At 41.3% G+C, this 26,873-nt stretch overlaps 1 protein-coding gene across 2 annotated transcripts in view; it reads left to right on the plus strand.

Moving 5' to 3' along the window:
* Positions 1-26,873, plus strand: part of cadps2 (Ca++-dependent secretion activator 2) — a 533,161-nt gene that overhangs the window by 329,371 nt on the left and 176,917 nt on the right. For both annotated transcript variants that reach the window (XM_069903385.1, XM_069903386.1), the window contains exons 11-12: positions 1,201-1,413; positions 16,510-16,646. In XM_069903385.1, the coding sequence (XP_069759486.1) occupies positions 1,201-1,413; positions 16,510-16,646 (350 nt within the window). The remainder of the gene's footprint in view (positions 1-1,200; positions 1,414-16,509; positions 16,647-26,873) is intronic.

Genomic DNA, 26,873 nt, shown 5'->3' on the forward strand with positions numbered 1-26,873 from the left:
CTATTGGAGTGGACAGAATAAAAATAGCTGTTGGGTTGATCCGTTTTAATGTGCATTAATACTCTTATAGTAAAATAGCTCACTATCTTAGTGGAATGGTAATACAAGTAAAAACTGCTGAAGAAAGTTCAGCCAATATTTTGTAATGAAGAAAGACTTGTTGCACCTTTCATAATATTGTAATGGCAGGCTATTTGTGCACAGAAGATTCCTAAAAGTAGCCACATGCTAATGGGCAGCAATTTTGACCGTGGGGGCAAAGCTCCCCTGGTCACTTGAAGTTGAGGCAAAGGATCTTTGATATTTATCGAAGAGATAATATGGGTCTTTAGCATCACTTCAAAGATAGCACCTCCAGCAACACAACTCTTCCATAGTACTGCACTGAAGCGGCAGCCTCAATCTTCAGGTTAAGTTTCCTAATTGGGAGTAAAACCCTTCACTTTACTCAACAGACACGACTGCCTTCCAGTGAATGAGAGCTATTGTTAAACAATAGAATACTTATTTACAATGTGCAGAGCACTGGACTAGTTATTTTTTAAATAACAGTTTGAGGCTGATAACGCCTCAAACCGTGCATCTTGGCGCCTCACAGTTTGGCGGGCAGCAACCTCCTTTGAAGAAGACCGCAGAGCCCACCTCACTGACAAAAGGCAAAGGAGGAAAAACCCAACACCCAACCCCAACCAACCAATTTTCCCCTGCAACCGTGTCTGCCTGTCCCGCATCGGACTTGTCAGCCACAAACGAGCCTGCAGCTGACGTGGACATTTACCCCCTCCATAAATCTTCGTCCGTGAAGCCAAGCCAAAGATTAGACATAGAGCACGATAGCAAGCCCTTCTGGGCCATGAGTCCTTGCTCCCTTAAATACACCAATTAACCTACAAACCCTGTACACTTTTGGAGGGTGGGAGGGCACCGGAGCACCCGGAGGAAACCAACATAGACAGAGGGAAAAGGTACAAACTCCTTACAGTCAGAGCTGATTCGAACCCAGGTTGCAGGTGCTGTAATAGGGCTGCATTAACTGCTACGCTAACATTTATACTTTAAGCATGGCGTTCTTCTGAATTTAAAAAAAATGCAGGAAGAAGAAATGAAACAAATCCCAAGTCCAAAGGTAGGGAAAGAATGAACTTTTTAAACAGAAGCCATATGTACAAAAGGGACCTGACTGTGGTATTTTACTTGCAGGCCTAGATGGTGGTCGGGCATTCTTTAATGCAGTCAAAGAAGGTGACACCATTGTGTATGCAAGCGACGATGAGCAGGATCGAGTGTTATGGGTTCAAGCTATGTACAGAGCCACAGGCCAGTCCTACAAACCTGTCCCTCCATCCCAGGTCCAGAAGCTGAATGCTAAGGGAGGAAGTGCACAGCTGCCAGATGTGCCTATCTCTCAGTTCTGTGAGTATGCGAAAACAACTTAATTTGAGTTCTAATTCAGAAGCAGCGCCTTTCTCACTGTTTACCAATCACACAGCACTTAGTGTACAAAGGCAATGGATAACGAGACTGTTAATCTTTTCAATTACTGTAATGAACTTCCAATGTTGAAAGTCTCCATTTTTAATCATTGTGTATTTAATTTTTCCTACTTGAAGGAATTTAAGCTTTTGCCAATTTAACAGCAAGTAGGGGTATGATAGAAGGACAGTGGAAATGTCCTGAACACATCCTCAAAGAAGAATGAAAAAGAACAGAAACCTGGATGGAGAAACATACCTTTCCTCAATCTTTTATTTTTTCCTCAATTTAGTAAAACATGCTGTTGCACTGTTTGATGATTCCCTGCACATTTCAAGTTGTATTTTGTTGCCATTATCAAATATTAAAGATGCAAGGCAAAGTTTTTTGAAGCTCTACTCAGAGGGAAATAGCAACTCAATACGTACTGCAGCATAGAAATGAACTACTTTTCAGCTTTATGCAATTGAATTTTGACTTCATCCGACTGAAACACAGTTAACAATCAGTTCTGAGCTTTTCCAAGCCTCTCCAGATGTTTTATCCAAGCACTTCCCAAAGTGATCCACCTTAAATGGGTGAGACCACAACCTCACCCCTGCAGGGAGCCAGATTCAATCCCAGCCTCAGTTGCTTTCTATGTAGAACTCACACCTTCTCCTCATCCCCGTAAGGATGCTCATTTTTCCAACCACGTGGTAAGAGTGCCCCGATTGGTTAATTAGCTGCAGTAACTTAACACCAGTGAAAGTAAGAATCAAAAATAGGGAGTTGAAGCATTGTAAGAATCAGAATTTTGGGCCTTAATTAAGCAGCATAATTAACAAGGTTGTTCCGGGGCTACAGGGGAATGGGATTGATTGGATTGCTCTGTTGGGAACCAACATGGACTGATGGGCTGAGTGGTCTCCTGTGTCAGAGCACTCTATTCATCAAGACTGGGAGGTTTTGCAGTTGTAGTGCAGAATAAGACTTCCGTTATGTAAATCTTGTTACATTTCAGCTTCAGCCCAACCATTGTACAACACTCAGGTAACCTACAATCTAACTTTGAATCCCTCAACTGTCCAGTCCTTCTGAGTCCAGGTCACCAACCTTCAGTCATCTTGATGTTCTAGGCCCATCAACACTCCCATCCCAGGTCAATAACTCATTCGATCCACTATTCCCCTCTTCCCTGCCTTCTGACTGGCAGTTCAAGTCAATGATACTGTATGGGGACTATTAATGGTAGGTGCTAACCTCCATCACACCAGTGCCCTCCAGAGTTGTATCTGATTGATGGCTACAATGATAGGGCTGGTCCATTGCAAAGACCCCTTTACCCAACTTCAATCCTTTTGCCACATTCTTCCGCCAAACCTGATTTAAAAGGGACCCAAGGGATCGCTAAATTGAATGAACTGCCACAGCCAGATACAATTTGTACTTTTTAAAAGACTTTGAAACAGATGCGTGAACAGGAAAGGTTTAGAGAAAGATGGGCTGAATGCAAGCAAATGGGATTAGCTTGGGGAGACATCTTGGTTAGCATGGACAAGTTGGATACAATATTACTTATATTAAGCAAGTTTCAGAGATCTGTTTACAAGTGTAAATAGCCACATTTAGAAAGGTAAATTGATTGGTCCATTATATAGAGAAGGTTCCTGTTTGTGCAGGTGAAGCGTGTTGGAGAAATTCAGCGGTTCTTTCTGCATCCACATGAAGTAAAGAGTAACCAATGTTTCGGGCCTGGGTTCCTTTGTGTATTGCACTTGACCCAACCCCTGCAGACTTTTTTTGTTAAATTAAAGAAATATCAAATCCAGCTTCGGTCAAATGATCTCAAGAAGATCTCAAATATACCACCACAAGGAAAATGATACTCGTTTGATGATCTATCTGCTCACCCTGCAGGAAGCCAAAAGGCTTCTATCCATGCTTCATTGCATGTCCAGTAGGCTTAGTGTCTGAGAAATAGAAATGGCTTTGACTAATTGACCTTAGGTTGATGAAAGCTCTTACTCATTGTCAGTCAGCACATCGTTTCCTGAGATAAATGATTGCAGGTACTTCATCGTGGGAAATGCTAAACTTCATAAAAAACAAATAAATGTATGACAACGAAACAATCTGCTATGCTAACAGCACCATGAATTAATTTATAATTATGTTGCAAAACGCAACGAGGAGATCTGTCAGTGTTTGGAGGTTTAGAGGCATCTATGGCACGCTGTGTTTTTTAAAAATATACTAATGGAGGCTAAATTAAAACTAAAATTCCATTGACCTAGATTAGTCAATCGCCAAAATCATCACATAATGTTGTAATTAAATAAAAAGTTGGAGGACTGTGTTGATCTACCACAGGTAGTTGTATCCTAATGTTTCCATGTTCCATGTGTCTTGTAAAGTGTTGACATTGATGTAGACCTGATGGCTCCTGTCTGCCTCTCTAAAATGAGATGAACTACACCTCCTGTCCCCACAGGTGGGATCCCAGCTGTCAGCTGCCCTTTGGTAGGGACACTCCTACTGATCCAGGGCAAATTGATGACCTAATATGTGCAATCCAGTCAAACCTAAAAATGGATTGGGGTGCTGTGGATACATACTATCAGGGCACTGATTCAAATATCTAAATCGGCAATGCATTTGCTTGAGTGTCTGACAGCAGAGACCCCGGCAAAAGGCTGTTGATCAATCAATGGAAGGATCGGGTGATAAGTATTCACCGAGATATTTATGGCTTTATTGTCTTGCTTCTGCGGATTCTGTGACAAAAATATCTTGTGGCATATTTGATAAAGTTGTGTAAAAAACCTCATATTTACCTTTATGTGTCTCATGCTACAACTTGGTAAAGATGCCGTGTTTATTTTTATTGTATCTGTTTCACCCCTTCCTTTTCCAGGACTTTACATCTGCTGTCGGTGTGTGTCTGCATCGGGAATGCCTCATCAATCCATGGTTACTTACTGCAGAATTAAATACTGAACTATTAATTTTATTCTATAGAAGATTGAACTTCCATAAACATAAACAAATTTCGAGTCTTTTCAATGTTAATGAGTTTTCTATATCTGTGCAAAACTTTCAAGTTCTATTTTTCCAGCCAAAATGCATTTGAAGTTATCTGAATTGTTAAGAAGTAGCTGTATTTTTATGGAATCAGTTTGAAAGGCATGAATGTGCTTGTGTGCACACATACATTTCCATAGAATGTATGTGTGCGGTGTTTGTGCACAAGTGTGCGTTTGTTTCTCTGTGCATGAGTGTGTATACATCATCAGTGGCCCGGTGACTAATTGTTTTGGTGTTTCTCTTTTTGTCTGTTATGTTCAAAAGGGCAGTGCCACTCAATAGGTTGCCTCACTTCTGGATGAGCTCAGCAAAAGCCCAATTCCAACAATTCTGCTGCTCATTGCCTTGTTGTCGACTGTTGCTTTGAACAATATTGCATGGAATTTTTCTTAAACTAATAAAAATAGTGATTTTTTTTTAAATATGGTGTGATTTACAATCAGCATCTGGGCAACACTGTTGCACCTTGACTAAGGACTTGCCAAAGTGCTGTGCCAAATACTTCAACCTGGCACCAAAGGCCCTTAAACAGTTAAATCACATTTGATCGACACAGCTGTTTATCTACTCTTGATTTGATTCACCTCAATATACTTTATTCTTCTTGGTTTGCTAACATATAGCTGGAACCAAGGGTAAGTGCTAGAGTGCAAGGTGTGAGCTACCAACGTCCTCCTCTCCCCTGCCTCCCTTCCCCTCCCCCTCCTTCCCTCCTTCCCTCTCAACCTCCTCCCCCAATTTTTGCAGGCTCATGTTAATCTCTTGCTTTACCACTGTCCATTGAACGCCTGCATGATCTTCATGTTGTCCCTCCTGGCCTTAACGCATTTATGCTTTTAACTCATTCATGCAGCAGTTAGTTTGCAACTTAATCCCTTGATTGTGATTTTACTCAAAGACACCAATATTTATGTGTCAGTTTGAACATTTGTTCTTGTTTAGTGTTTTCATTGCTATGCAATTTCTAGAGAAATTGACGAATTTTCATGTTGTCAATGTGGCCAGTTCCCAGTTGAATAAATCATTATTGCTGTGAAGTTTCCAGAGATATTAACAGAAGATGGCTCATGTTTTATATTTGTTTTTTTTAAAGAAGTTATATATATATATATATATATATAGATATATAGATATATATATCTAGATATATATATCTAGATATATATACTCCATACTCATACTTCCAAGTGAATTTGAAATCAAACTCTCAGGCATCTTAATATATTAATTCTAGTCATCAGATAAGGGGGTTCTAATTTGTTTTGAGGAGAAAGATTCATCATTGATAATATCTAGTAATTGTATGAATTCCACCTCAGTTATACCCAGTGAGGTCTATTTTTTCAGGTGGGACTAGGTATCCCTGAAATAATGGGGGCATTCTTCATGTTTACATACACCTCAAAAGTCTCTTGGATCCAAATGACGGCAACATGGTTTGTTGTGTGTTTAAAGGAAATTAAAGTATAGGTGTTCAAAAAGATGCTAAATTGTTTAGACAAAAATGTTGATATAAATTTGAATTAGTTTCACACACAACAACTAATTGAAAATCTGAGATGGGGGACCAATTGACACAGTTGACTGAAAAGCTGACATTGTAACAATGAGCTAAATAGCTTTCTGTTCTATTTTGGGATCTATGGTCTGGATCCAGTTAGTTAATGTTGCGTGTACTGATACTGTATAACGTGATTGACTGTTGAATTGATTTATCAAAATATATATCAACCACCTCAAAATGATGGGAATTCTGAGTTAAGAAAAAATATAAAGATGAATCATTTTGACTTTCCTATCATGTTCATTCAATCTCTAAGTGGCCTTGTATCCAGGGCTTAAAATCCAAATTTGTATCACCGTTAAGTTTCAGCAAGCAGCTTGTTAACTTTGAAAAGTGACTTGATTACAAGCAAATGGATTAGCATTTGTAAATGTGACAATAGAGGGTATTAACTTGCTGCTTTAAGAATGTATCATCTATAGGAATTGCCAAATTATGCGCTTAACCTTTTACTGACAGAACCCTCCACTCGTGGTGCTTCCTGGATAGATTTTACTCATCACTCTGCTTCGCTTGCTATATCTTGTCTTTGTTCAATGGCTGAAATTTTACACCAGGGCTCTTCATGTATTCTTGTAAAAATCAAAGGAATTTCAGATCCTATTGAGCTACCAATGAAATTTAATCTCTTGAAAATGAGTAATTTAAAATAAAACAAAAAAAATACGCCCTTTTGTAAAATGCTGGGATAGCTGAAATAAACATTTTTCTTGTAAATTGCAACCAATTATTTTCAGAAAAATTACCAAGTCTGAAGTTGGTTACTTTTCAGGAATTGCAAGAGATGTGTCCGTATAACTTTTGAATGAGTTCCATGCAGGTTGCAAATCTGATGATATAGGGTCCAACTGAATCTATTTGCATGCCTGCTGCACCTCCAGTCTTTAAAATGAACAAGAAAAATTGGAAGAGCCACAAATTCACAACTTGCAACATTTAACCTTCTGCTTAGGTATAAAATGTTCCCACCCTCTCGATAAATCCTTGTGAATCTGCTGGGGTCACCTACTGCATCTGGTGCTCCCGCTGTGGTCTCCTCTTTATCGGAGAGACTGGCCGATCGCTTTGTTGAGCACCTCGGCTCTGTCCCCCACATTAGCGTTGATCTCCCAGTGCCCACCCATTTCAATTCTCCATCCCATCCCCTTGCTGACATGTCTGTCCATGGTCTCATGCCCTTCCAGACTGAGACCACCTTTAAGTTGGAGAAACAGCACCTCATTTTCCAATTGGGCACCCTCCCCACCCACTTCTTCCCCTGTGCTCTCTCCTTTCCCTGTTTCCTTTCACAAAGACATGATAAATTCCCACTTTGTCCCTTATCATATTCAATTAAAACCTTTTGTTGGTCTGGATTCCTACCCCATTGTTTGAATTGTGAGACGTTCTGATATATCCTGGTTCTGCCTTTTCTGATTTTTCCTTGAGGAAGGGCTCAAACCCGAAACATCAGCAATATATCTTTGTCTCCTATAGATTCTGAAAAGACCGGCTGAGTTGCAACGTTTCAGTGTGCTTACTACAAATCCAGCTACTTCCACAGATTAAGAATAAATAAGATTGAGTGGCATTTGCTTTCATTTGAAATCACTAACAACTGTTACGTGTTTTTTTAAAAGCACTCTTTGGCTTGGCTTCGTAGACGAAGATTTATGGAGGGGTAATGTCCACGTCAGCTGCAGGCTCGTTTGTGGCTGACAAGTCCGATGCGGGACAGGCAGACACGGTTGCAGCGGTTGCAAGGGAAAATTGGTTGGTTGGGATTGGGTGTTGGGTTTTTCCTCCTTTGTCTTTTGTCAGTGAGGTGGGCTCTGCGGTCTTCTTCCAAGGAGGTTGCTGCCCGCCGAACTGTGAGGCGCCAAGATGCACGGTTTGAGGCGATATCAGCCCACTGGTGATGGTCAATGTGGCAGGCACCAAGAGATTTCTTTAGGCAGTCCTTGTACCTCTTCTTTGGTGCACCTCTGTCAAGGTGGCCAGTGGAGAGCTTGCCATATAACACGATCTTGGGAAGGCGATGGTCCTCCATTCTGGAGACGTGACCTACCCAGCGCAGTTGGATCTTCAGCAGCGTGGATTTGATGCTGTCGGCCTCTGCCATCTCGTGTACTTCGATGTTGGTGATGAAGTCGCTCCAATGAATGTTGAGGATGTAGCGGAAACAATGCTGGTGGAAGCGTTCTAGGAGCCGTAGGTGATGCCGGTAGAGGACCCATGATTCGGAGCCGAACAGGAGTGTGGGTATGACAACGGCTCTGTAAACGCTGATCTTTGTGAGGTTTTTCAGTTGGTTGTTTTTCCAGACTCTTTTATGTAGTCTTCCAAAGGCGCTATTTGCCTTGGTGAGTCTGTTGTCTATCTCGTTGTCGATCCTTGCATCCGATGAAATGGTGCAGCCGAGATAGGTAAACTGGTTGACCTTTTTTGAGTTTTGTGTGCCCGATGGAGATGTGGTGGGGCTGGTAGTCATGGTGCGAGCTGGCTGATGGAGGACCTCAGTTTTCTTCAGGCTGACTTCCAGGCCAAACATTTTGGCAGTTTCCGCAAAACAGGACGTCAAGCGCTGAAGAGGTGGCTCTGAATGGGCAACTAAAGCGGCATCATCTGCAAAGAGTAGTTCACGGACAAGTTGCTCTTGTGTCTTGGTGTGAGCTTGCAGGTGCCTCAGATTGAAGAGACTGCCATCCGTGCGGTACCGGATATAAACAGCGTCTTCATTGTTGAGGTCTTTCATGGCTTGTTTCAGCATCATGCTGAAGAAGATTGAAAAGAGGGTTGGTGCGAGAACGCAGCCTTGCTTCACGCCATTGTTAATGGAGAAGGTTTCAGAGAGCTCATTGCTGTATCTGACTCAACCTTGTTGGTTTTCGTGCAGTTGGATAACCATGTTGAGGAACTTTGGGGGGCATCCGAGGCGCTCTAGTATTTGCCAAAGCCCTTTCCTGCTCACGGTGTCGAAGGCTTTGGTGAGGTCAACAAAGGTGATGTAGAGTCCTTTGTTTTGTTCTCTGCACTTTTCTTGGAGCTGTCTGAGGGCAAAGACCATGTCAGTAGTTCCTCTGTTTGCGCGAAAGCCGCACTGTGATTCTGGGAGAACATTTTCGGCGACACTAGGTATTAGGACACTAGCGAAGATTTTGCCTGCAATGGAGAGCAGCGTGATTCCCCTGTAGTTTTTAAAAGCATTACGGGAAATAAGAATATATGTTGTCAATAAACCAGTGGCATAATTGTGCCAGTGAAAATTTTCTAAACTCTGTTAGGATACATTGACATCCTCACTTGAAACCTGAAATGGAGATGTCATTTGAGATGTTCTCACCCTGCAAGCAGCAAACCATTAACACAGGGCCCTTTGCCCTTTTTTTTTGGACAGGAGGGAATACTGCTCCAACTGACTCAGTTATGCGATTCTGTTATCCTCAGCTCCAGGTGGTTCAGTGAAGTTCCAAGTTTTAACATATCATGGTAACATCTCACACTATTCAGACGAGAGTTCCATATGAATTACAACAGCAAAATGTTGTTGCTGATGGAGTTAGATAAAATTGACTTTTTCCTTGTACTCTTAAGAACATAAAAGCTTAAGAAATGGAAGTAGGATAGCCTATTTTATCCTTTGTGCCCGCCGTCCTCCCTTTCACTGAGCTCATAGTTGATCTTTCAGTTGAGCACCATCTTCTTGCCTTGATGTGAGACATCTTGAATCTCTTAATAACCTAAAAACCTAACAAGCTCTCTCTTGAATGTACTCATTAAGTAAGTTTTCACAGGCTCTTTGATGAGCAAATTTCAAAGATTGACTACCTTCTGTACAAGGCACATTAGATTAAGGAAACCCTCCCTACATAAACCCTGTCAAATCCTTTAGGAATTTTTTATGATGCGATGAGATGATCTCTCAGAAGACCATAGACCCAGTTTATCTTTTCTCATTGGATGTACCCTCCAATGCAGGACTTTTGAACTTTAGGACACTTTTCCTTGCAAGTATATACTTTAAGTAGGAAGACCTGACCTACAAGAACAAAGGAAATAGAGGCAGGAGTTGGCCCTTTGGCCCATCAAGCTTGTGCAGCATTTCAATAAGATCATGGCCAATCTGGCTGTGAACTCAGCTCCATTTAACTGTCTGTTCCTGTCACCCGTAACTCTCCTGTTCTTCATTAGTGCAGTTAATGAGGCTGTCTATTGGGCAGAGAATTGCACAGATTCACCATTCTCTGGGAGAAGCAGCTCCTTCTCATCCCTGCCATAAATCTGCTCCCCTGATTCTTGAGGCTGCACCTCCAAGTTCCTATCTCACCTCTCTGCTTCTATCTTGTCTATGCCATTCAGAAGGTTATATAAAGTCTGTAAGATCCCCCTTCATCACAAACTCCAATGTCTCAGGGTACTTTATCTTTGCTCATTAGCTGGCCCTTTATTCATGGAATCAACCTGGTGAACCTCCTCTTCACTGCAGCCAAACCTTATATTCATCCTATAGACATTTGACCTGTGGATAATTTTCCAGATGCAGTATCAATAGCCATCGTATAATTCTAGCAAAATGCTTTTACTCTTGTACTCAAATCTTCTTGTAGTAAGGGTTAACATTATTTCCCTTCCTCCATGCTTTCCATACCTATCTACTTCCATAGGGAATAAATTAGAAAGGCCAGGGTATTATTTAAATTGTTGAGAGACTAAGAAATGATAATTTACAAAGGAACCTCTTATTGAGAATAATTATGCAGGTCAAAAAATAGTTAAGTAAGCAAGTGATATGCTGTACTCATTTTAAATGTTTGAGTACTGGAGCAAGGATGTTTTACAACAATTATACAGAGATTTTCTGAGGCCAGAGCTGATATCATGTACAGTTTTCATCTTTTCTAAGAAAGAATATACTTGCCACAGAGTGCAGTCTTTCCAGAGTGAATACTGTTGTACGATAACAGATAATCTCATCCTATAATCAGTAGTGTGCAAGGATGGGATGGGATCCCTTTGAAATGTTCAACATTTTGACGGAATAAGACAGACTAGATATGGGGAATGTATTTCACCCAGCTCCCTTGCTGGGGATTTACAACAAGGGCTTGCAGCTTTAATGCACAAGGTAAGACATATTCTCCGATGGTAACAAATCTGTGCAATTCATTACCTCAAAAGGTTGCAGAGGCCAACTCACTCAACATATTTAAGGAGGTGGATGGATCTCTAAACTCAAATATCACCAAGGGGTATCAAGAGAAAGTGTGTATATAGAAGTGATTTTGATCAGCCATGATGATCCTGAATGATGGAGCCAGCTCGATGAGCTGAAATGACAACCACAGCGCTGATGTTCTCTTTCTGCGTTACACCTGGCCATTAACATTCATTAATTCATGCATGAAGATACCCAAGTCTCTGAACATTGGTACCTTTCATCGCTGGCCATTTAAAACATCATCTGCCTTTGTATTTTTCTACCAAAGGCAATTTTACCACTTAATCTGTAATCTCCCATGTCTTTACACCTTCATTCAACATGCCTAGGTCCACCTGAAGTCTCTCTGCATCCTCCTCTAAACTACAGTGAGCTGCTTTGATTCATCAACAAACCAGGATATATTGCACTTGGTCCCCTCATCCATATAATCACCATGGGTTGTTAAAAAGCTGGGGCTGGCCTCTGTGAACAACCTCCTCACACATTTGCCAATCATAATTTCTCTCCTAACTCCCCCATGACTCTGCCTGAAGCATTTGTCATTATCTGAATATATAGCCACCACTTATGTACAGCATTTTCCTAAGACCTTTTTTTAAAATAACAGGTCAGTGATTCCCTGATTTCTCTCTCCCACCTTTCCTAAATCATGCATTAGTATGTTGAGGGCTGCTTGTTGCCAATGGCTCACACGAAGATCGTTCTTCGTGGTCCTTCCCAGTGATTCACAGGACTGGAAAGGGCCGGGATGGTTCAGGCTGCCACTCCAGGAAGCGTCCACCCACTACGTCATCTTCAGGTTGCACCCCTCTTCTGGCATCTGCCCCATTCCACTCTCGCTCTCCCAACCAACTTTTCTTTCCTTCTAGCTCCCAGCACTGTGCTTTTGAAAGACATTTGTTGATTGATCTCCATGCTTTGAGCCTCGTGGAATAAAAATTTGCACCATTCAGACTTCACAAACATTGTGCTGGGCCCCTTATTTAATGGCCTATTCCAAGGGCCAGACCACCTTTGGGCCATTATTTCTAATCTGTTCATCCTTATTGATTTATATTTGAGTTTGTTGCAGAGTTTATGATCAAAGGGAGCACATGATTGTTTGTATCCCTTATGATTCTGGCACTACTTGGTCTTGCCTTCCCTTCCCAAACTGCTCCCCTCATTTGATGGTCTTGCCCCCAAACTCCATTCCTAGCTAGAAACAACTTCACATTGAAAGATCGCTCTATGAACGATCCAGGGACGAAATCCCCTCTGATTTATTGTTTTGTTGTCAAAGGATTGCATTCATTTATTGATTTAAGTAGTAAGAGTTAATTGCCATACTGAAATAATATTTTGCAGGCAATTGCTAATCATTAACATGAGGAGATAACAGCTGAGGAAAAGCAAATGCCTCCATTTAGTTAGCGCCTATCTTCCATTCCATTAAATGAATGAGTGGAAATTGGGCTGTCTTCAAGATGTCCCTGATGCTTCCCAATCCTACACACATCTCACTGCCTTGCTTGTGGTTTGGTCAGGTAATGCTTTGCACCCAAGTTTCACACATGAAAAATATGTCGGCAACATTTCCCAAGGTTTGTAATGCATAGCAGCTCTTGACTACAGTTTCCCATGTGCTGACAGTTCCCGTGTGCCGTAGTCTAATAGCCCAAGATTGTTTATCACTAAGGGATTGTTCAAATCTGTTGAATTTTGTAACATTATGAAAATTACCATCAATCCATTATCCAGCGTTAACTCCAAATTGAGATATTGCTGCTCTGGTCTTCTCTGTGGCCCGGGTAGTTCTCTGTTGTTTCCAAGATACTCTTCACTTGGAGATCAGTGGGTGCTGCTAGTGTTTTGAGCTGCAGTTTATTTTTCATCGGCTTGTAGAGTACTCTGGTGCCTGTAAAATACTGCCGTTATATTGTAGCTGAATTTCTCAGATAGCTCTTAGAAAAGACAGGAACAGCGAGGAATGCATTAATGAGAGGGCTAACCAGAATCAGACTCATTTACATTTTCACCCCTCTTATCTTGAAGGGACCCATTCCAATGAATAGAGATTTCAGCCTCTCCAGCCATGTCCAGAGGAGAACAGCGAACACATAGTGGACCTTTCCAGGCCATTTTACTTGGCGTTGAGCGTGTCCTTGTTTCTTGCTTTAAATCAATAAAGTCTCAGTCACAGGGTTCACTGAATCATCCTCACACCTGAAATCCAATTAAGCCCTGTTGTTAATGCCGTCAGGAACTTTTACATGCTACATCCACCTTTGAGAGATCTGTCACATAGATTTGACTCTTGCTTTGATGCTGCAAAGCTGAGTAGGATAGATTATTTTGTCAGGCCTTTCAATCATGTGGCACTGTGGATCCTTCAGATTGTATTACAAATGTCCTCCATCTTCCCTCATTGCTGAATGTTAGACTTGACATGGATCAATATGATCTGGGGCTAAATTTCTGAAAGTGACTGAATATGTTAACATCACGTCTGCAGATCAATAATGAGTTTTATCACAAAATTTGCTGTTACTGGGTTTATCTATAAGCTTTTGTCTCCCTTTTTGAAGAAGATTTTTGCACAACAGTTCAGTGCACTTTCATCAAGCGATTATCCAGAAATCCAAACTCACCAAAGCAGCGCAAGTACATTAAGGATTATACATTCTAAATTATGATCATAAATTGACCTACTTTGGAATTAAGGGCAAAAAAAAAATCAACTCTGCATTGAAAGAAAAAAAATCCATTCAAAGCTGATCACAAATTGCCTTATGCTAGGATAGATCCAATGAGACGTGAGCTTCTTGGCAATAGCTGCCCCTTTTAAGCAGCAGTGGAATGCTTTTCCCTCTTGTTAAATTGGTTGACAGCGCAAGCACATAAACAAGCACAAATAAATAATGCAAATCAAAGCAATTATTGTGATTTTTTTTTTGACAAACCTGCAGGACTGAAAGCACCCGAAACTATATCTTCACAAGGCACAAAAATCAATGGAAGCATATTGAAGGGACAGTGACACAGGGCAGCTATAGGTTAAGGGATATTGTTGTATGGAAATGAAAGGCCATTGAAAATATTTAAGGCAAACTTAAACAAGTCATTTTGGAAATCAGTGTTACATGGGCAATGAATGTCCTGACTTTATTATTTTATGATTAGCAATGAAAATAATCATCCTAAAGGCCATGGCTTAAGAATGATACTTTGTTCAAATAAATGAAAAGGAAAAGATATTTTCCAGAGACATTTTTAAAAAATACTAGTCACTCATTGTTATCTCGCTATCCAATTCCAATCCTATTCTCCATCCACTCTTGCAGATTCGGGTGATGATTAGATTTTGGGATGAGTACTTGCATCACTGGTGACCCGAGCAGTGTTTATGATCTGACATTATCTCCAAGAAGAAAACAGCAACTTCAGACCCTCCAACTGAACTGTAGACCACATTCGTACATGTGGAGCTGCCATTGCTAGCTACAGTATGTTACTGTAGCACATCAAGCCATTTGGCAACGTAAATTAAGGTGGTATTCAAGGCATTCACATGCCTTGTGAAGACCTAGTTACTCCAATTGGTAGTCAGTTTGCTAGCGGATTGATTAGTTATATAGTCTCTGCGAGGCGCGTATTTTTCCATAAAGTCAGTTATCTGTCAGTTCATGCAGATCCAGATTTTCCTGTAACGTGCTGAAGGAACCTCTTTCGCTCTTAATCTTCCCACAGACATTTTTACTGAAATATTGACAGAGATTTTGAGTAATCAAATTTCTGATTCAGGCAATCGGTTTGATCTGTCGAAATTAGCAGCAGGCAGGGTCTTCATCCAACTGACAGGTCCTAATTGCAGAGTGCAAACCTTGAAGGGTAAATTACAATTAAATTATTGTGCAAGAAGCAACACAAAGATAAAGAGATTTAAAACAAACTAATAAATGATTAAAATTCCTAATTATTTTCTTGTGAGGGAACAAGACTTTACCCTGGTAAAAATTGAACTTTCAGACACAGGGATTAAATATAACATAGAGTTGTACAGCACAGGAAACGTCTATGATATGTGCACCAGACACAATGCCAAAGTAAACTAAATTTCTTCTCTCTGCAGATGATCCACATCCCTCCATTCCCTGCACATTCACATGTCAATGTAGATGCCTAAAACTATCATATCTGCTTGCACCACTATCCTTGGTGGTGAGTTTCAGACACTACCATTCTCTATGTAAAATAACTTGCCCCACCTATCTCCTTTAAACTTTGCCTCTTTTACCTTGTATGCATGTGCTCTTAACATTTTTACTCTTGGATAAAGTTTCCGACTGTCACATCTGTACCTCTCATTTTGTTATGAACTTTTATCAGGTCTCCCCTCAGCCTCCAACATGCTGGAGAAAACAGCTCATGTTCGTCCAACCTCTTACCCTCTAATCCAGGCAGCATCCTGGTAAATCGCTTCTATAACCTTTCCATAGCCTCGACAATTTTTCCTGTAATAAGACGAGCAGAATTGCACACAGTGCTCCCAAATGTGACTTCACCAAAGTTATACAGTAAAATTCCCGTCATCCGGAATTCAAACAACTAGCAAAAAAAAGCACGAAAAATAAATAGGTAAAAAATACGTAAGTTTAAAATTGGCAGTTAGTTCTCCAATCATGCAACATGCAATCTCAAGCAACCAGATAATTCATTTATCCGACATCTACCAATCCCCATAGGTGCCAGATACCGGGGTTTTCCGTATAAAGCTGCATGGGTCATTCAATCATTTATCTCTTACTGTGATGTTACAAATCTTTTTACTCCCGATTGCATTGTCCCTGATTTTTTTTTTCATTTGGCTTCATTGGGAAATGAAGTTGATAATAACCACAGTTATATAATTTCAGATTCCATTACTCAATGCTGCAACATTACGGCCTGTGGAGGAAGAGGTTGTCATTGCTGAGAGCCTTGCATTGTTAATACAGCAGTAACTAATTGGAGAATAAACTAGAAGTGCGTGTCACATCACCTTTGCTGCTTATCTTTGCTATGCATTCCAAAGGCTGCTCCATGATCAAGGCTGCTCCATGAAAATAATTTCTTCATGAAAAATTTTTGGATTTAAATCATTTCAATGCTGTCATTGCCAACTTTAAATCTGAATGTAAAACAAACAAGTTGTAGCCTGGATTTCATTTTGCTATTATTGTTGTAGATGCAGACCGAGCTCAGAAGCATGGAATGGATGAGTTCATCGCTGGTGATCCCTGCAAATTTGACCATTCGGCCCTTTTCGAAATGCTTCAAAGGAAAACATTAGAGCACCGGCTGAATGATTCATATTCCTGTCTGGTGAGTAACCTGCAGAGAGAAGGTGTTAGGATCAAAATGACACATCTCACCAGACTCGTAGTTTAAAAACCTCCTGCCAGGAGTAAGATGAGGGATTTTCACCAATAGGTTTCAGACTTGAAAATCACATAGTTGAAAGCAACTGCTGTGTTACTGAATGGGGAAGAAAATTGAGCAAAGGGATGTACCAGGTAAAAAGAGGTTGCATGAGGACTGAAAGCCTGTAAAGAACCAATAGAGTGCAAATGCTTGCTTTACAACTGCTTATCATTAAAAATCCATCTGGTGTCTGTTGGTTTATATCTCCAGCAATCTTTTGGTTATTATAACTTCAAATGGAGAAAAAAAATCTAGATGTTGTTTACATTGAGAAAGTAAGCAAGTTGGAATTTTTTCTCGTTTGATCTGGGCACCTGTGGGAACTGTTATTTTTAAAGTATACTTCACCTCTTCCTGGAACTGTAGCTGTTTTCTCAGGGGAGGTGGCCTGTTGATTGGAAGTATTTTTCAAACTTCCCTTCTCCAACTCTCTTCACCCATTCCTAACTGCAGTATATCATGACCGGAAAATATATTCTTGTTCAAAAATATCTCACTTTTGACACTCCATCGTCATATAATTTCATCTCTCATTCTTGGCTCTACTTAAAACACCAAGAAAACCAAGAGGGTCACCATTGTTTTTCATGAACAGATGTGGCGTGCAGCTATGTGTGGTTTTTAGCTTATTAGCTGTGCATCATATATCCAGGTGAGTGCAGATGTGCAGAGATGTACTTCAGGAAATCTAGCATTAATCTATCTAGAGAGAAGTTTATCAAATTCTGGAAAAGCCTTCAGGTGACCTGAGCACATTTAAAGCATGAACATGCTGCAGGATGGAGCTGCTTGACCTCTGAATGAAGCCTTGATAATGTGAACTTTCCTATTGAATGTAGTTGCATCTTACTTTCTTCATTGTCTTGTGGAACACATTTTCAACTCCACACCAACTTTTCCATTGGGGGATCACAAAGTTCCTTGGTGTACATGTGAGAGATTACCTATCTTTGACTCCCACAACACCTCGTTAGTCAGGAAAGTGCAGCAGTGCCTACACTTCCAAAGAAGGCTGAGGAATGCAAAGCTGCCAGTTGTTATCTTGGCAACCTTTCGCGGGAGCACAACTGAGAGTGTCCTGTCTTCAGACCTGAAGTCTATACAGAGGATCTTTAAATCAGCTGAGAGTCTCCCTTTCCTCTGCAGATGACACTTACAGGGAGCATTGTCTAAATAGGGCTCAATCCATGCAGCGCACAGCATCTTCATGGATGAGATGGCGTAGGAGCATCATCATGGGGACTGCCAGGCTGGAGAATAGCTTCTTTCCACAGGCTGTGAGACTGGTAAATAGTATCCTGTGACCAGGACAAACATCCCAAATATTTATCAATATTTATTTTGATTATTTATGTAATTTTATGTACAGTGCATTGTGTATTTTTGTGCATGCCCCACAGACTGGAGAGATGCTGTTTCATTGGGTTGTATATACACACTCAGATGAAAGTGACCTATGATCATGATCACTTCCCCACATCTGAATGGCGCAGACAGCTTTTAATGCAGAAAAAAATACATCATTTCCTTTATGAATATAAAGTTGATTTTGGCAAAGATTTATTATCTCTGTGTGATCTCAGTGGCATGTTTCTATTTTTTTTCTTGATGTGGATATGACGGCAAGGGCTGGAGATGGTGATAAGCCAACTTCTTGGATTGCAACAGCCCATCTGGTGAAGCTGCTTCCACACTGCTGTTACATGAAAGGTTATGGATGTATTTTCTAAATCAGTGTGGTGTACAACATGGTGGACAACACTGAGGTGAATTATGTTGTAGGATGCCTAATGCCACTGTCCTTCTTGGTAGTGGAAGCTGTGGGGTTGAGAAATATTGTCAGGGCAGCCCTGGCAAGTTATGATCGTGCATGTTGCAAATGGCACATGAACTCCAATGCCCATGGTAGAGAGAAATGTTGTTTTAGGTGATGGATCAGTGTTAATTCAGTGACTGCCTTGGACGATTTTTTTTTTATTTAAAGATACAGCACGGTAACAGGCCCTTCCGGCCCACAAGTCTGTGCTACCTAAATACACCCGTGTGACCAATTAACCTTCTAAATCTGTACGTCTTTGGAGGGTGGGCAGAAACCAGAGCGCCTGGAGGAAACCCACAGTGACGCAGGGAAACTGTGCCAACTCCTTACGTACAGCACTGGATTTGAACCCAAGTTGCAGGCACTTCAGTAATGCTAACTGTGCTGCCCTCGCCACTTCTTTGTGTTTTAATTAGTGGTGACCCTCGAATGTCAAAGGTGGTGATGATGATATCAAAGATTAGATGATCTTTTGCCAGAGTTTAACATTCTCCAGCATATTGTGATAGGTAGGTTCTTTGTTCGTTATCAATTTGTCACAAAATATTATCTGGGCCTTACCACTTCTTTGGCTGAAGAATTTCAAGGAAAAGTGACTATTATGGAACCCTCGTTAAACATCCTTAAAGTAACATTTGAAAATAGTCCTTAGTCAATGCAGCAGAATTCTTTATAGCAAAAAAAATGATGAAGATCTGCCCCCCCTCCAGCTTCTTTCCTCAGAATAGCATCTCGTTTCCTCATGATGCTATTCAGCCCATTGATTCCAGCTCCCAAATCATTCTCCTTTCCATTCACCAACAACCTGTCCTTGCACACAAATCCCTTAATACCCCCCACTTCCCAGCTGCCAGATACTCACACCAGCCAACTACAAGCAAGGTATTTCACACCTGCAATCAACCTACCCAGCCCATCTTTAAGAATTGAGAAGATACCAGAGTACCTCGCCATCGCAGGTAGAACGTAGATCCGAAGGTCAAAATAAACCCCAGATTGGAGAAACTGTCACATCTGCATCACTGACCACCAATTTATGTGCATTTTATGATACACAATGGTGATGTATGACTAGGGAATTAAGATAAAGGTCTATCCTTGGGTCTGGTGGTATGAAGCACTCAGGCTGAAGTCTGGTGTATGTCAACATCTTAAGAGATTTTTTTTAAAGTCCTGACTGAACAATTGTACTCAGCTGCCTTCTAAACCTGATTGAAAGAGAAATGCTTTGCTCTCAGAACCAAATTGAGAGAATATCGAAAAAAAAATTGATAAAGAAATGCCAGTTGAAACACAATTCTGGGGAAATTCAGCAGGTCAAACAGTGTCTTTTATATAGCAAGATAAAAATACATAACTGACATTTCAGGCTGGAGCCCTTTGACCAAAATGTTGGTTATGTAGTGTACGCGCTACGCCAGCGTGCAGAAGAATGACATGCACACCAAAGCCTTGGAAAACAAGACTGATTTATTGCTCTGGCCTTCGCATTTATATGGTCTCCTGGCGCTGACGTCAGGGCCCCGCATCATTGGAGCACTGGCGTCGGATAGGTCAGCATTCCCATCAGAGTTCCTCATCTTCCCGTCGTGCAGAGGTCACCTGGGACGACAGCCGGTATCACACCCCGCCCCCCCCCTCCAGGTCCGCGCATTTGCTGCGTTTATTGGCCATTTTGTGGGCTGGTCCGTGTCTCCTTGCGTGGGCCACTACAGTTATTTATTTTTATCTTTGATATATAAAGGACACTGTTTGACCTGCTGAGTTTCTCCAGGATTGTGTTTTTACTTCAACAACAGTGTCTGCAGACTTTTGTGTTTCACTCAAGAAATGTCAGCCCGTGGAGACGTAGGATTTCCAGAAGATCACTGAGTTCGTTCAAAATCTATCATTGCACAGTGGAAGAGATTATTTCTGAATGAGGATTTGCTGCATGAATGATAATTTATCTCACTAACTTTGTTATTGAACCACAAAACATTGGATCTGATGACAAACCTTTTTCAGCACAAATGTTCTATCAACTCAACCAACGGTATTGTTCCACCAAACCTATCTAATCAACAGTTTTGTTTGGATAAAATATTGAATAAAGATGGCCCAGTAAACTATCAGAAAACCAACAAAGTAATGGTTGGCAATATCAATTACTTCAGTTCACATGCTCTCTGACAACAGAAAAGACCATATAAATTTTGTTTCTCGCATGAAAGGGGAATGGTTTAGGGGGAATATTTTCACTCAGAGAGTGGTAGGAGTGTGGAACGAGTTGCCATCTGACGTGATAAATGCGGTCTCACTCTTAAGTTTTAAAAATAAACTGGATAGATACATAGATGGGAGAGTTCTGGAGGATCATGGAATGGTTGCAGGTCAGTGGGATGAGCTTTTTGGGACAGACTAGAAGGGCTGAATAGGGTGCTTTCTATATTCTAGTTTTATAATGGTATTATCTGGCCAGATATCATAGAATAGATAACATCTCCTAATTTGATCCTGAATTACAGAGAATGGACATCATCATTTCATTTTTTTGACAATGAAAGTAACATTCAATTTCACTGAAGCAACAGTAATCCCAAAATAGAGGGGGTAATTAGTGTTAATTACCATATTATGCTCATGGGAGATCAAGACAAAGACTCATAGCAGCTGCAGAGAGAAGAACAGCATTGTTGCAAATAGGCTCCATGAACTACCACGGTTGTTATCAAGCAGGACATTGGCACGGGTGGTTCAAACATTGGAACATCCCAGGAGAGTAGTGCAATAAATCAGCAGCGTCCCCCAAATAGCCACAATCATATTTGTGTGCTTTTCTCGCCACAGAAATATCTAGTGTGAAGATAACAGGAAAAATAGGAGGGCTGTAGTCTAGAGCAGATGTCGATAGGCCACGGTTGTAGGCCATGAAGCCTGTGCATGTAGGATGTTGTAATGGAGTACATAAATGAGACATTTGATCCAGTGTTTAAAATCGAAGTGATCCCTTTGCCAGTATATTTCATGCTACTTGGACAGCACTGCTCTCTGGACTGTCTCAGTGGCTGTACCCTGTTGCACAGAATTTCCCTCAACTTAAAATGCACATCAATGAAGTCAATTTGCATTCCACTTTATATAATACATCAATGTATCAATGAGGTCTTCTGCTATTTACAAAGTAGGGAATTAAGGGATATGGGGAAAAGGTAGGTTGGTGGAGATGAACCTATCAGAACTTTTCCTTAATGACTTGATTGTTTTATTGTCATCAATAGAGGATGAGCAAATGTAGGTTCTTGGGAGTCATTATCTCGGAAGATCTTTCCTGGAACCAACACATCAATGGCATCATGAAGAAAGCCTCTACTTCCTCAAGAGTTTGCGGAGGAGCTAATGGAGTTGTTCAAGTGAACCAGTACGGACTTGAAGGGCCGACATGGCTTGTTTCCGTGTTGTAAACGGTTATATGGTTATATGGTGTTAGTTTCCAAGGACATAAATTGATCTGCCAGTGGAGGGAGTGCACATGCTGGTAGATTTAAGGAATTCATTGTTAACATTTGGGCAACCAGATGGATGACACCCCAGTACTTACATTGGATGTGGAGAGGAACATTGATAGGAAAAAGCGAGAGCAGTAGTTTTCAAACTGCACCCCCTAAACTCACATTCACCCTTAAGTAATCCCTTTGCCATAGGTGCTCTGTGATTAGTAAGGGATAACTTAAGATGGTGTGTGAGTGGGAAGGGAAGGTTGAGAACCACTGCTCTAGACCCAATTGTTACTGAAATATTTTGCTTGAGAAAAATTGTTATGGGCCCATTTCCTTGGGAGTTATGAAACAGTGCAAATAATGAGTTAATTTGGTATGATTAAAACAGTGGTTTTCATATTTTTTTTTCCACTCACATACCAAGCAATCCCATACTAATCACAGAGCATCTATGACAGAGGGATTACTGAAGGTATAATGTGAGTTTAGGGTGGTGGTTTGAAAACTACTGGACTAAAGGAATGGTGGCAAATGAGCTTGGGTTGACAACTTGGTCAGTGTGGAAAAGTTAGGCCAAAGGACATGTTTCCATACTTCAAAACTCCATGATTCTATTTAAGATTTATTCTGAACTCTGCTGTGAGAGAAAATGGCCATGGAGAGAGTATAAAAGATTCGATTATGTACTCAAAGTACTGCTTGAGAAAACACAAATCCCAATCCAAATTGAGAATCCCGACCATCTGCTCAAATTGGAGAAGGAACGTTCAGAATGACATTGAGAACCTGGGAGCCTTGCTTAGGAGAACAGTGGCATTGTAGATATGGCAGCATTTTACTACCCACCTGCCTGCTGTGTCCGGAACCTCCTGTGCTTAATAATTTCCACATTGGCTTCATTCTTTTTCTTTGGCTTGGCTTCGCAGATGAAGGTTTATGGAGGGGTAAAGTCCACGTCAGCTGCAGGCTCGTTTGTGGCTGACAAGTCCAATGCGGGACAGGCAGACACGGTTGCAAGGGAAAATTGGTTGGTTGGGGTTGGGTGTTGGGTTTTTCCTCCTTTGTCATTTGACAGTGAGGTGGGCTCTGCGGTCTTCTTCAAAGGAGGTTGCTGCCCACATTGGCTTCATTAGTCACCTCAGAACTCACAAAACCAGAGGAAAAAAGGTAAGTTACTTTGAACCTGATAGACTACTGAAGAGAGCATCGATGACCTGGAATCTGCAGTGAGAATTAAAGGTAAGGGCGTCAGTGGCTTTGAAGGAAATATGACAGCAACTCTAAGATTTCAATGTAGTTTTGCAAGGAAATCCAGCTGTTGCCTCAAATGGTCTCCTGCTTTCCATACTTTTCAGTATAATCAGTGGTGGCCTAACCAAACTTTGGGAATTAATCCTACTGTTAAAAAAGACTGATAACAATACATGTAGTGCCACAAAATACATGACAATTTTAGCAACACTCAGAATCAGGATTTATTGTCATGAACAAGTCATGAAATGTAGTGTTTTACAGCAGCGTCAGAGAGCAAACATTCATATAAACCACCTTAGAACATTATAAAAAAATAATAGTACATGAAAAGAAAGGTTCATTGATTATTCAGGAATCTGATGGCAGCGGGGAAGAAGCCGTCCTTGTGCCGCTGAGTGCTCGTCTTTAGGCTCCTGTACTTTTTTTCCCGATGGGAAAAGCAGAGTGAACAGGGCATTGCCTGGGTAGTGAGGGTCTTTGAGGAGAGAGGGTGCTTTTTTTAAGACGCCATCACATGTAGACGTCCTTGATGGAGTGAAGTCTGGCACCTGTGATGTCGCAGGCCGAGTTAACAACCCTCTCGAGTGTACTTGTCCTGAGAGTTGGTGCCTCCATTACCAGGCAGTGATGTAACCAGCCAGAATGCTCTCCACGGTAGACCTGTAAAAGTTTACGGGAGTTTTCGGTGAATCTCATCAGACTCCTCACAAAGTATAGCCACTGATGAACCTTCTTTGTGATTGCATCGACGTGGAAGCTCCAGGACAAATCCTCAGAGATGTTGACACCCAGGAATTTGAAGTTCTTGACCCTCTCCATGACTGAGCCCTCGATGAGAACTGGGTCATGTTTCCCTGACTTCCTCCTGAAGTCCACAATCATCTCTTTGGTTTTGCTTATGTCGAGGGCAAGGTTGTTGTCATTACACCATTCAACAAGCTGATCGATCTCCCTGCTGTACGCTTCCTCATTGCCATATGTGATTCTGCTGATCAATCACAAATGGACACTCTGATCACAAATAAACCAGGTAAACATAACTTTATTTTTTCAAAGTGATGATATTTCATCTTCTATATGAACCATGTGTACTTTCTAATCATCATTTTGCACTCCATAGACCAGTATGAAAGTGAATTAAAGATGGTGCGTCTTTGCTTCTCAGTTTACACATAGTGACTATTTATTGAAAATGTTTGCCTATTCAGCCAGCTTGAAGATGTCAGAGTGGCTGGATGTCAGTAAACACCAAGTCATGAAATGACAACAAATCCATGCCAGAATAATTAAGATCCATGTCTCAGAAATTGTTAGATCTTTCTAAGGAAGTTTTTCTTGAGATTTAGGGCAAATTTTCTTTCACCACTAGTGATAAAAATCTTCTTCAATGTGTTCTCACAATGCATCCACCATTAGTTCAGCCATATTTACCTGTGCTCGATCTGGAAGATTTTTCCTCCTCACCAACACATACAGGGTCATTTAAGATGGGTGTACCCCTAAGTGAGTTTATGGAATCACAAACATCATCAAAGCTGAATGTTATCACCTATTGGCTTGATTTAAATTTAAATTTTTAACTTTCAACACACAACACGGTAATAGTCCCTTTCAGACTATGTGCCAGTGCCACCCAGTTATGCCCAATTGGCCTCCACGTCCCAGTAAGTTTTGAAAGGTGGGTGGAAACCGGAGCCCCCGGAGGAAACCCACGCAGACACAGGGAGAATGTACAAACTCCTTACAGACAGCATGGGACTTGAACCCACAGTCCTGATCGCTGGGGCTGTAACAGCATTGCGCTAACCGCTACACTAATCGTGCCACCCCATGATTTAGACAGTTGGTTAGTCCATTCATTGTTCAAGGGTCAAGACCATTTGTACAGCCTGCCCACATCATTGGATAACCTAATACATGAACACATGAACTTACTGAAGTGGATGACTCGACAAAATAGAAACCTTATAAAAACATGTTGATGAATCTTGCTGTCTGGTGCATTGTTGCATCTGCAGTATAATATGCACATTTTATAGAATTTTTTTTGGAATTCCTGATCTGTTTCCCTATTCAAATTGTTCCAGCTTAACGTTGACCCAGTGTCACGTGAATGGGAGAAAACAGGTGATGGAGTGGGCCATCAATTCCTTCAAGCCTGCTCCCTCATTCCATATAAACATTTACGGAGCGAAAACAGGCCCAATATGGTCCTGGGCATACAGCACAGAAATGGGCCCTTTCAGCCCCTTTCGCCCATGCTGACCAAGTTGCTTACCTGAGCTAGTTCCATTTACCTTCATTCTCCCCTGCCCCTCAAAGCCTTTCCCATGTATGGAGCTCTCTAAATCTCTTTTAAACATTGCAATTCTGCACACCTGGCAGCTCGTTCCACATATTAAAGATTCCTTTATTGTTATTTAATAGTACAGAACATATATTATTACAAAAAATTGCCCTCTGCCTGCCGTAAGGCAGATTTAAAAAGTCGCCATTAGTATCACCCAGCTCCCCCCCTTACAAAAGAAAAAGAAGCAGAGTGTTGGTGGATTCACCTCCAGTGTTCCCGCAGCTTCTGCAACCACACTGACTCCTGTTGGATCCATAGGGAACCCAAGCTTCAGATCCAAACTTCCGATAAGATCAGGAAGCCTTCAGTGCCCGAGGCCCTCCGGGACCCTTTCTAGCCCTCAGCATCCTCTCAAATCCTAGCTCCGATACCTCATTCCTATGAGCCTGACTCCAGCCTGTCCCCCAACCCACAAGTTGCCTGCAGCCTATGTAGGTCCCTCGACCGCTGTGCTCCTCACTGGTTCACCATCTTGTGGGTCCACCCCCTCTGTTTCTCCTTCTCAGTGGGGGATGTTCTCTCTGATTTTGGTGCCCTGTGTCTGTCTGCTGCTCCCCCCAGATTCTCCAGCCCCTGGTGATGCTGCCAAAAACAGGCGCTAGCATCTTGGACACAAACTAGGGGTTGCAGGATTTTAGTTTAAAAACACCACGAACTCCTTTAATAGACTGTATAATGCCTCTACGGAGCTGCCGGCATTAAGATTGGGCGGTTGAACCCTTAGGATCGAAGTCGTGTGAAAATGTTTCCCATCGAGTGCTCTATAAATATAATCACTCTATGGCAGGCCTGAACTCCTCTCGTGTGCCAGGTCCCTACAGCCCTCAATTACCTGATTTTTCCACATTTTTATCTACCTCCACCTTAAATCTTTTACTATCTGTCTATCAGATGGTTGCCCTTGACTGTTTTCTAAAAAACTCTGAATATGTCATCACACAGATTCCACAATTTTTCATGTGAATTCAGTAGGATTTTTTTACCAGTGTTATTAAATATTAATGAAGTGATTTTCATAACAGCAGGATGTTTTAATTAACATATTTGCAAGTGAACATTACAAATATGTTGTCCTCATGGGTGGTTTCGTGGATAATCTCTTGCAGTTTCTTTGCAAAAATATGAGAGATTCTGATACAAAGATTAATGGGAAGGTTTGTAAAGTACATTTTCATTTCTATCCAAAGCAAAGCTGCCTTGGAATAAATCAAATGAGTTCAATTGTG

Source organism: Narcine bancroftii, chromosome 11 (assembly GCF_036971445.1).
Source record: "Narcine bancroftii isolate sNarBan1 chromosome 11, sNarBan1.hap1, whole genome shotgun sequence".
Taxonomy (NCBI): Eukaryota; Metazoa; Chordata; class Chondrichthyes; order Torpediniformes; family Narcinidae; genus Narcine; species Narcine bancroftii.